Below are 11,616 nucleotides of genomic sequence, written 5' to 3'. Positions count from 1 at the left end.
CAAAGGAATATTATTCAGTCTTAAAAAGAAATGAAGTGCTGAAATAAACTAAATACAGATGAACCTTGAAAACATTATGTTAAATGGAAGGAGCCAGTCCAAAGGCACATGCTATGTGAGTAATTTACATGAAGTGCACAGAATAGGCAGATCCCTAGACACAGAAAGGAGACGAGGGCCTGTCGAGGGCTGGGGGCAGGGAGGAATGGGAAGGGAATGTTCATGGGTACTGGATTTTTTTGGGGTGATAAAATATTTAAAACTGATTGTGGTCATGGGTTGCACAACTCCGAACGTACTAAAAAAAAACCCACTGAATTATGCACTTTAAATGGGTGAATTGTATGACATGTGAATTACATCTCAATAAAGTTGTTACTAAAAAAAGACATCCGAGTCAACACGTGTGTCACACACCCTTTGCTCAGTAGAGCAATCTGCTGGTGCCCATAAACACAGCTCTGAATCTAAATGAATGCCCAGTTCTCAATACAAATTCTGTGTATTTGCCTTCACTTGCGAACACTAGCCTCTTATACAAACCAACAGATGAAACACCCAGCATGGCTTTAATATTAGTTCCACTTTACAATAACAACCTCTGTTGCAGAGCCAGTAGCAAGCCAGAACCCAACTCTGTGGTCCACCTTCCCACCACACAAGGCCCGCTGTCTGCGCTCTATCTTAGACACCTTCCCTCCCAAACAGCGGGTCTGGCTGAACCCAGCTGAGCCCCTACTTACTGGAGAGAACACCTAGGATGGCTTTCTGGAAGTGGGGGTATAAGGGAGGGGTGCGCACCCACAGGAGCAACCAAACAGAAAACAGGCACATCTGGCCCCAACACACCCACCATCCTCCCACACACAGGCCTTTTCAGTCGGAGTGGTGTTTTTAATTTTAAACTGCATCTACAAAGATTTTTATAGTTAGTTTCAAATTCCCTCAGTTAGCAGTTATAAGTTTTGATCTGTTCCTAATTATGGAAAAGAATCCTGGGGTGGGTTCAGAGTAGAGGAACTTGAGTTTAGCATTACAGTTTTTAAAGCACCAGTGTTTACACGAATTTCTCAGTAGAGAATTAGATTTCCCCAGCTATTTTGCTTTAAAATATGAGAATCAAAGACAAAAAAGGCTTTCGCCTACTCTGAAAGCCAATTAAAATGTAACTGAATGGCCTACACGGCATCATTTAGATTCTCCCCTCTTCTCTTCCCAACATTCTCTGCTTTTTTCCTGAATTTGTACCGTCTCTAAGTGGGCTACATCTAGAAAAGCTAAGGCTCTGAGGAAAATCAAGCAGTAAAGAAATGTGCAGCTCTCTTTGCTGAGAACACGACCACATCTGCCCAGGAAGATGCGAGCTCAGCCTTGCTCCCAGGCACAGCCAGACTTATTTCCGAATGCAGAGAGAACTGCTGTCCACCAGGCAGGCCCCTGTGGAGACACCGAGATGCAGGATGCCGAGGCCACATGTGCTGAACACCGAGGTTATTTACACCAAACAGCAAAAGACACATTTCAATAGAACTTACCTGCTTTTTCAAGAAAAGCTTGGCAAACTAGATGATGAGCATGCCATCATTTATTTTCACAAGTGCTCCTGAATGCAGCTTTCATAAATGGGTCTTACTCGAGTGAGTGACCCGGCCCAGGCAAAGAGCACCAAAAAACCAGGCAGAAGATCAATATCTCTTTGATTCTTAAATTTATAATCAGTACTTTTTAAAAATAAGCGTGAGGAAGAGATCTTCTAGAAGGAAATGCTCTAAAACCATGTCAGTGACTTTCAGAGGGTGGAGCAACAGGGTATTGGGAGGGAAAAAAACTAGACCTCGGCATTGGCAAAGCGCGGCTATCTCCAGCACAAAAGGCTGTTTATGTGCACAGAGCCCTCTTTCCAAATGGAAAGAAGTCAGCAGCACAAGTCAAGATTTTCACTAAAAACCTTAAGAATAGTAATCATTTTTCAGCTTTAAGTAACAAAGCTTGAAATTCAATCAGATTCGGACATAGCAAGGTAAGCCAGTATAAAACAATCACAACTGAAAACAAGTCAACAGGTATATTAACTAGAACCCGCATCAAATATTTTATAAATGCATGTGATCTACAACTTGATAGAGTGAAATGCTACCAAACTGGAATTATACTGACCAGGGCCTAGGGCTCAACCTCCCTGGTGTCAGAGAAACCACCCAAATCCCTGCTAGCCCCACACCAAATGCAGTCTATAGCAGAGAAAATTCTGGTGTGTCTCCTGATATTGCCCATGACCTTGGTGTGTGTTCCCTTCTCCTTGAGTGTGGGCATGCATGACCTATCCCAAGAGCTTTTAATAAAGGGAGTAGAAGTAGAAGTGTGTAAGGGATGCAACTTTGCTTCCTCTCTAGAATTTGGTGTTAACACTATTTTTTATTTTAGCCATTCAGATAGTATACAGAGATACCTCACTGTGGTTTTAATTTGCATTTCTTTCATGTCCTTTGATGCTGAACACCTTTTCATGTGGTTGTTTACCACACATATATCCTCTGTAGTAAAATGTCCCTTCATGTTTTTGTCCCTTTGCTAATTTGCCTGCTTGTTTTTAATGTTGAGTTTTGACAGCTCTCCTTATAGTCTAGATGCCACGACTTTGTCAGAAACATAGTTGACCAGTACACAGCTTGTCTTTTCATCTTCTTACCAGTGTCTTTCACAGAACAGAAGAATTTGGTTTTGATATGGTCCAATTAAATCATTTGTCTTTTTATGAATTATGTTTGTGTTGTCAAGTCTAAAAATCTGCCTTGCTCTAGAATGCAGATTTTCTCCTACTTTTCTTTTCCTAAAAGCTTTACAGTTTCATATTTTACATCTTAAACTGTGATCCATATTGAGTTTTTTTTTTTTGTATAAGATGTAAAGTTTAGGTTGAAGCTCATTTACTAGTTTATGGTTATTGAAGTATTCTAGCACCACTTGCTGAAAATTTTTCTCCACTGAGTTGACTTTGTGCCTTTGTCAAAAATCAGGTGTATGTACTTATGTGGTTCTCTTTCTGGGATTTTCATCCTGTCCCATTGATCTATGTGTCTATCACTCCTCCAATAACCATAGTAGTTAAACAGTAAGCCTTCACATTGCATATAATAATTCATCCCACTTTATTTCTGCCTTTCAAAACTGTTAGTTATTCTGGAATCTTTGCCTTTTCATATATTTACAAAAATCCCTGCTGTGATTTTTTTAAACTTTTTAAAATTGGGGTAAAATACATATATGAGGTAAAATTTGTAGTCTTAACCACTTTTCAGTGCAAAATTAAATACGCTAAACACAGATGCTGCAGAGGTTACATGAGAAGACAATGTGAACAACTTTAAAATTTAAAAACATAGGAAATAATACCTGGAAAAAAATGGAAAAAATATGAAACACCTAGGAAAAAATTATCTTGTGGATCAAATAAAAAGAGAAAATCCAAAATATCCTGCAACTATTAAAGAGTAGGGTTAGCAGATAAAAAAAATCCCAACAAATAAAACGCCAGAATCAAAAGTTTTTACAGAAGAGACCTACCAAAAATTAAAGGTTAAGTAATTCTACTATATAATCTCTTCCAGAAATGAGAGCAAAAATTCAAGGTTAGCTTCACCTTTAATATCAAAACCATCACCAGGACAGAAAAGGAAGTGTTACTTACTCATAAAATAGATACAAAATTCTAGTCAAAATATTAGTAAACTGAATCCAGCAATGCATAAAGTAAGAAAATGATAAATTGTGCTCAAGCAGCATTTACCCCAAGGAATACAAATGATGTTCCGGCTCCTGGCTCGTGCGACTGGACAAACGGTGGTCCCATTCACTGAGAAAGGAAGCACAGTCCGGGCAAAGATCACAAGAATGACTGTGCTGAGTGCAGGGAGCTGAATTCCCAGGTAGAGAGGTCCAGGCAGCAGCTGAGAGCACTATTCTGCTCAAATGGAAGCTGGGAGGCAGAGCACTAAGAACCACCAGCATACAAACAGGACCATGAGTCCAAGTGGGATGGAATTACCCCAGAAAACTGTGTGGGCTGAAGAGACGAGAACCAAGGCCTGAATTGCAGACATATTTAAGGAGGAAGACTTCTTAAAAAGACTGTCCAGAGGAATAGGGGACAAAAGGAGAAGGAAGTCAGTGACTCAACACAGACAATGAGGCAAAGGGGACAGAAGAACAATTTGGTCACTGGGCTGACCATGGCAAGGCAGTTTCAGGATGTGTGTGGAAATAAAGTAGACTCTTGTGGGTTGACAGGGTAATAGAAAAGAGAAACAGAAATAGGGCGTGTGGCCAGTGTTGTAAGAAGACTAGGTAAGGAGCGAAGCAGAGAGTCTATGAGCAAAGGGAATAGCAGGTTAAAGGATGAACAAATCTGCAGACTATCTAGACAGGAAAAGGAAGAGAGTGATGAGGAAAAAAATCTGTCCTCCACATTCCAGAAAGGACCAGATTGACTGTTCTTTAGTCACAGCCCCAAGACATGAACATAACATCACTAGACCTAGATTTCAAACCTTTCTAAGTGATCAGCGACAACTTCCTTCACTAATCATGCTTCGAAAACTGGCAAACGGCCACAGCCCAGTCCTGACTATGCTTCCATAGTTGGGGCGAACCAGTTCCTGAAAGACCACCCGTTCCTAATTCCACATTTACCAAAATGAAGGGGGTAAAAAAATTATGCTGTATTAAAGCAAGGCCCTTGAGGACACAGTGGTGGATGATCATAAGGGGTCATGCCATGGTCTCAGACAAGAGAGTCACAGAGGGTTCCCAAGGGACTGACCCCCTGGAAACAGAGAAAAGGAGCAGGCTGATGATGGTAGTCGCTGCTGCAGGCGACACGGATACTTAGATCTACTCTTGTGGGTCACAAAACACCCGAGACTTGGAGAGGGTGTGGTCTGCCTAAGAGTGAGCTAGTCAGGACTAAAATCCAGTCTAGTGCAGGACTTGGGCACCTTAGGGGGATGGTAAACTGCCTCCCTCATTGTCCCTCCTCTCCTCCTCTAAAGGCTACTTGCATTCCTGGGATCTTTTCATACCACACTCTCCACACTAGCTTTCACTGTTTCTATCTGCATTTGTTTCATTTATATCCACTCTCCCCATTTCAGAATTCAAACTGTGTAGATCTACAGACTGTTATGTGGCAAGTGCTTAATAAAGAAATGCACACAGTTGTAATTATTAAATTTGTTATATGCCAATTTGCTTTCAAGAGTGCTTATAAATTTCGTTTCTAGGGGAATCAAGCCATCCCCACCACAAGCTTCTTTATGGTGTTCCTGTGCTCAGTAAGGACGCCTCTGCCACAGATATCACAAAGGCAAGAAAATTATAAATCTCATTCACCACAAGTTCCAAATTAGTGAATGCAGTCTTCACGAGAGATTTCACCATTTTTGTAGGTAGGAGACCAACAGGCACTTCTTACCTGAATTTTGATGGGCCAGGTGAAATTACTGACATAAACAAAGAAAGTGATATTTGGATGGTTGCGAAAATCAAATTTTTCATTAGAGAAGCTGTCTTTGTACTCCTTAATGTTGGTTTTTGAAACAACAGGCATTTTTCTCCAGCCTGGGTTCCAGCTATTAGGAAGAAAAAGATGAACTTGAAAACTTTTTTAAGACAGAATCTACCCTCATTAATAATAAGGCTAACAGTATTTACTCAAAATTTCAATGTCCCAGCAACAGTCTTTAACGCTCAGTCTCATCTAATACTAACAACCACTTATCATCCTCATTTACAGATCAGGAAGCTGAGGTTTGGACAAATTAAGTCACATGACTCAGGTTACACAGCCGCCAAGAAGTGGAATTAGGATCTGAAGCTGGGCAGGCTGACCCACAAGCTTGTGCTCTTAGAATAGTTTTACTAGGGAGTCCTGCAGCCTCCGCCCCTATGGAAAACAGTATACATATGGCCATAAAAGCCCAGAAAACACTAAAATCCTATTAACAAGTAATGGCATTCACTCTGCCCACAACTCTTCAATTGCTCTGCATAGCTGAGTCCTCAAGGAGAGAGTCATTGCAAATCATTCATATTCTGCAGACAAAGGCTCTGATAATTCGGACTTTTTCTTTCTTTCTTTTTAAATTTAGTTAGGTATACAAGAACTGGGGTGTAGGCCAGAGGTGCAGGGGGTAGGGGTGGAGAGAGGCGGTGAGAAGACTCACCAGAGACAGAGTGGGGAGCAAAACAGGCAGATCTACTGAAATACACTACTGAGGGGAGCAGCGAGTGAGACAGGAGAGGTCTGCTGCGCCATGTGAGTCAGCTCCCTGGCTAGGGATCGAACTTGCATTTCAGTGGCTGGCAACTGCTTGATAACGCTGAGACTTCAACCCCTGAGCCACCAGGGAGGCTCCATACTTTTTCTTAAATTGCTGTCTTATTTATCTTTGTCACTGCAAGTTTCTGAACCTTTTCTGAATTCTATACAATATTTTAAGATATGATAAATACAAAGTGATATGCAAAGTCAATGTTTTTATTTTGCTTCAGTCTCACAGGTTGTGTTTTGACCAAATAACCAGTATCTTAATAATAATCATGATGAAAAAACAGTTACCATTTAATGAATTTCCAGCACTATATTGAGTACCTCTTTTATTATTGAATTCTCACAACATTCTATATAACTAAGTTGTCTTTATTATCCCAGTTTCAAGGAAACTGACTCAGAAAGCACAGCACTACTAAGTAACAGGCAGAATTCAAATCCAGGTCTGCTGACCTACATTCTCCACACTTTATTTCTTTAGGAGATTTTCTGCCCATTGGGTCTTCCTTAAAGAATCATAGTAAGATAAACAAAATAGCAAAAACCTGTGCTCTTAGAGCTTGATTTAATTCCCAGAGTACATTTATTTCCTTGTGCCTAAATTCTCATGTTTCTGTTTCCTGAAACAGAGTCATTTGAATCTTTCCCTTCTGCAGCTAGATGAGGATGCTGCAGGTGGTTCCAGGGTGGTGCTGGGGCACCAGAAGCAGAGGTGGCAGCAGAGCAGGGGCAGCGAGCACACACTGCGGCTGATGGCACAGTAGACACTGGCAGGCATAATCCAATTTATTCCACACCATAGCTGTTATCTTCTATTTAAGATGAATAACCCAAAGGTCTAGAGGAAGGTTTTGAACATTTGCTAAGGTCTAGTAAGTAGCAAAGTGGATGTTAAACCCATCTGTCTTCCAAGCTCCCTTTCTCAACTCCTGTATCACATTTCTCAACCTATTTCCTCCAGTCAGGGGGTCTTCTTTAGCTGTGTTTTTACCTGAGAAGCTGGCGGCCCAGGTGATGTTGAGGTTGAAGTTTTTGGAGGCATTGATGAACATGTCCAAATCCCTGTTTTGCTAATGAGAAGTGCAAATAAGTAGAAAATTAATTATAACAGTCTCCAGGTTTTAAAATAAAGCAGTGATTACATTTTACTACTCTCAATTTAACTTACAAAACAGATACTTCACAATCTCTTAAGCAAAACACACTTATAGAAGAGTCAGCCAAATTTCTAACCAATTTTTCTTTCTTTCTTTTTTTTTTTTTATAGAGGCATGTTATTTATTTATTTATTTATATTTGTTTGTTTGTTTTGTTTATACATGCACTGGGTACAGTCAGAAGCGCGGGAGGGTGAGAGAATTCACCAGAGCCAGAGCGGGGAGCAGAACAGGCAGAAGGACCGAAGCACACCGCTGAGGGGAGCAGCGGGCGGCAGGAGAGGTCCGCGCACCATGTGGGATCCTCCTCCGGGGCCGGGGAGCAGCCGGGGATCGAACCGGCGCCGCAGAGGCCGTGGGCAGCTTCGCAACCCAGCGCTCAACCGCTGCGCCACCGGGGAGGCCCCCAATTTTTCTTAATGTAAGGTCTATACCCCAAATAAATTTTATTGCCCACCCATAAAAGTATATGGGATTTAATGCTTTGTCAAACACCGAACTTCATGAAAAAAATAGCTCTTAGAAAGATCCTCCCCAGAACACCACACCTTCCATTCTATGATCTAACATTAGGGAGTTAGGCCTTCCAAGAACCCTCTGGGCAGCAGTTTCCAAATTTAGGTTCTAACATCTCTTCCTTGCATCTCTAAACATCACTCTTTAGAGACCACTTCTGAGGCAGTGCTTCCATAGATAATGGCCAAGACAAAGATCCACATGAAATCAAAACAAAATTAAGACTTTAAAAATCTTACTTCATCAGGTGTAGCCACAAAATTGATGGCTGTGTAGTAGCGGTCATCTTCCTGGGAGAGGCTAAAGGTGAACTGATAGTCAATAAGCAGAGTGTCTATGGAAAGAAATAAATATGTATTTAAGAATTGAAACAAAACAAACAGAACAGGCCTGGGGAGATACAGACTTATTTGCTTAAATTCAAATAACCAGAGAAGTACTTTGGGCTCATCAATACCTGGAGATTGGAAAATTTTTCCCAGAATATCAATTCTGTGGGCACTATCATTTAATTTGGGTTAACTCACCAACCTTCTTATATCATGACCACAACTGAGGCTTTAGGCTCCAACCTAACTCAACTAACAAATATTATATGAACATTACTACCTGCTAGGGTTTACTTCAGCATACAGAGCTATAAATTAATGGTACACGACTCCAGATTGGTTCCATTTCTAGGGCAAGGAATTAATATCTTGGTTATCTTATTTTAGAAAGTAAGGAAGTTTTCAATGACAAATGTGATACAGCAAAAGAACACAGCCTGGAAGAGAGCCAACTGGTCAAAGATGATATAATTTAATTCTAAAAAGTCTATTCTACAACACAACAGTAATAAAAAAGCAAAAACAAACAACCTGATTTAAAATGAACAAAGGATCTGAATAGCTATTTCGATTAAAAAGATAACAAATGAACAATAAGCACATGAAATGATGCTCAGCATCACTAGTCATTAAGGAAACGTGCATCAAAACCATAACCAGGCTTCACTGCACACACATCAGGATGCCTATTAAAAAACCAGAAAATAATGAGTGCTGGCGGGGTTGTGGAGAAACTGAAACCTCTGTGCACTACTGGCAGGAATGTAAAACAGTAGTACAGACACTGTGGAAAGTGGTATGGTGGTTCCTCAAAAAAATAAAAATGGGATCTAGTAATTGGCTTGTGCTGTAATATGATCCAGCAATTCTACTTTTGAGTATATATCCAAAAGAACTCAAAGCAGGAACCTGAAGAAGTACTCAGATACCCATGTTCACAGCAGTCAAATAGACTGTAGCTATTATTTCCAAAAGCCAAAAGGTGGAAGCAACAAACGTGTCCATAGTCAGATGAATGATAAACAAAATGTGGCAGTACACACGGTGAAATACTATTAAGCCTTGAAAAGGTAGGAAAGTCTGACATATGCTACAAGATGGATGAAGCCTGAGGACATTATGCCCAAGTGGAATAAACCAGCCATAAAAGAACAAACACTGTATGATTCAACATTATCAGGTACATAGAATAGTCAAACTCTAGGACAGAGAGGACTGAAGAAAGGTGGTTGCTAGGGGCTGGGAGGAGAAGAGAATGGGGGTGTCAGTTTAATAAGAGGCATGAATTATGGTACATGCACTGGTATAGTCAGAAGCGCGGTGAGAGAATTCACCAGAGCCAGAGAGCAGAGCAGGCAGAGGACAGAAGACACTGCTGCAGAGAGGTCTGCGTGCCATGTGGACCCTTAATCGAAGCACAGATGGGAGTTTCCATCAATAACTGTTAAGTTTATTTTACCTGTTTAAGAAACACCATATGGTTTTCCAAGTGGGTATACCATTTTAGATTTCCACAAAGAATGTAGAAGGTTCCTGTTTCTCCACATCATTGTTAAAACTTGGTATTGGTTTTTATCTAAGACAGATTAATAGATGATAATGTACCAGCTTACCACACCTGGGTGGCTGCTATATTTCTATCGCACTTACCATTCTCAAATCAACTTAGAGGAAATAATGAAGTTTTACTGAACTACTTTGCTTCTAGACAAATAAGAATTGCAAAAACACTTACAATAACATGTTCCTTTGAGAGGTTTCCCTGGTATTCTTTCTACCTCACATCTAGGGGGGAAAATGAAGATTATTGTCTATTACTAGTTACTAGTCAAAACAGAATCTATATTCACTTTAATATCAACCAGACTCCTTTACGTAAACTACAAACAGCTCTGAGTCAGTATTTTACATTCTTCACTGTTACCACATCAGGTGGAAAATGAGTTTGCATCCATTTTCAATGCTGACTGCTCAGCAGCTCACACCAACTGATAAATAATTGCCAAATAAATTATTGATAAATATTTGCCAAAATACACAAGCTAAATCCAAGTAGGCTCAATCTAGACCCTACTTAATACCATGAAAAACACATTTTCTCTTTTGGAAGAAGTAAATATTCTTCTAAAAGTCCAGTGAAAGCAGTTTTCAAATATTCATTCACTTCTTGCCTATTTCCTGGGATAATCTGAGCCTGCCCTTTCAATGCAAGTATGAGAAGGCTAAACACCAATTAGAATTCTTTTTTTTTTTTTTTTTAATCTCTTGAACATGGCTCACCCATTTTGGGGGAAAAAGTGCTAATCAAAAAGAATGATTAACACCCCCACGGATATCAGCAAAACACAGCCCCCCCCCCCCAACTTCACAAAGCCAGTTAGGCAGACACAATAGCTATGAAGTATGAGGAAAGGTGGGGAAAACTTGGGTGAAGCGTTTTTCTCAGGTAAATATTCAGGAACACTGTGATGCTTGGCACTTGCTTCTACCTAAACTCTCTTGAGGAAAAAAAACCCTTTCCCCGGAACTACTCCTCCTTTCTTTATTGCATAACATGACTGACTAATTGCTCTATTACGTTGTTCTGTTTAAAGGCATCTACCTTCAAATGTTAAATTTAATCTTTGATTAGACTTTGCTTTATGGACTGGCTTCAGGGCAGTATGAAACTGGTAAACAAATACACTGGTACAAGCTATAAAATGCAGGCAGAGCAATTCCCTCCTGAACACCCCTGTCAATGTCTCAATCATTTGTGACACTATTGCTAGCATTCTTTAAGAAAAAACAAAGCTGATCAATGATGTATCTGCTCTGTCAGCTCAGTGTTTTGATACTACAAAAATTTCTCTCTGAAGTCTCTTCCTAAGAGAACCAATAAACCTGCATCATGTTTTCGTGAGGTGAGGCATACAGGTATGTTAACTGGGGGATAATCTCTCTTTAACTCACTAGGGCACTAAAAATGATTATAGTAGGCCCACTATGGATAGATGGGGAAATGAGGCTCTGCACAATTAAGGGGTTTGTCTCAGAGGACCCTGCTGCTCAGTGGAGGCATCGCAACTGCAGAAACCCCAAGTTTGCCTAATGCCGTTTGTCTCCTCATGGATGATAGGACCCTGTCTTCCCTGGAAAATGTCTGATACACTATACCAAATAAAGTGCTAGAACAGGAAGGAACGTTAAAGGTGAACGTTGTCTCATCTCAACTATGAGACAACCAAAATAAAATACTACCCTGGAATATACCAGCTTTTCCAAATCTCAGTAAGGGTGCAGCCTC

The 11,616-nt window shown here is 40.4% G+C and overlaps 1 protein-coding gene across 3 annotated transcripts in view; it reads right to left on the bottom strand.

The window, feature by feature from the left end:
- Nucleotides 1–11,616, bottom strand: part of ATRN (attractin) — a 112,618-nt gene that overhangs the window by 28,643 nt on the left and 72,359 nt on the right. For 2 of the 3 annotated variants that reach the window (XM_054697521.1, XM_037498292.2), the window contains exons 21-23: nucleotides 10,066–10,115; nucleotides 8,241–8,335; nucleotides 7,320–7,398 (exon numbers count right to left, since the gene is read on the bottom strand). In XM_054697521.1, the coding sequence (XP_054553496.1) occupies nucleotides 7,320–7,398; nucleotides 8,241–8,335; nucleotides 10,066–10,115 (224 nt within the window). Of the gene's footprint in view, nucleotides 1–4,697; nucleotides 5,628–7,319; nucleotides 7,399–8,240; nucleotides 8,336–10,065; nucleotides 10,116–11,616 lie in introns of those variants that run through there. The other variant, XM_054697514.1, reaches the window with a different exon arrangement.

Source organism: Talpa occidentalis, unplaced genomic scaffold, assembly GCF_014898055.3.
Source record: "Talpa occidentalis isolate TD23 unplaced genomic scaffold, MPIMG_talOcc4v2.1 talOcc4.10, whole genome shotgun sequence".
NCBI classification, from domain to species: domain Eukaryota; kingdom Metazoa; phylum Chordata; class Mammalia; order Eulipotyphla; family Talpidae; genus Talpa; species Talpa occidentalis.
This window is presented reverse-complemented; position numbering and strand designations above follow the sequence as displayed.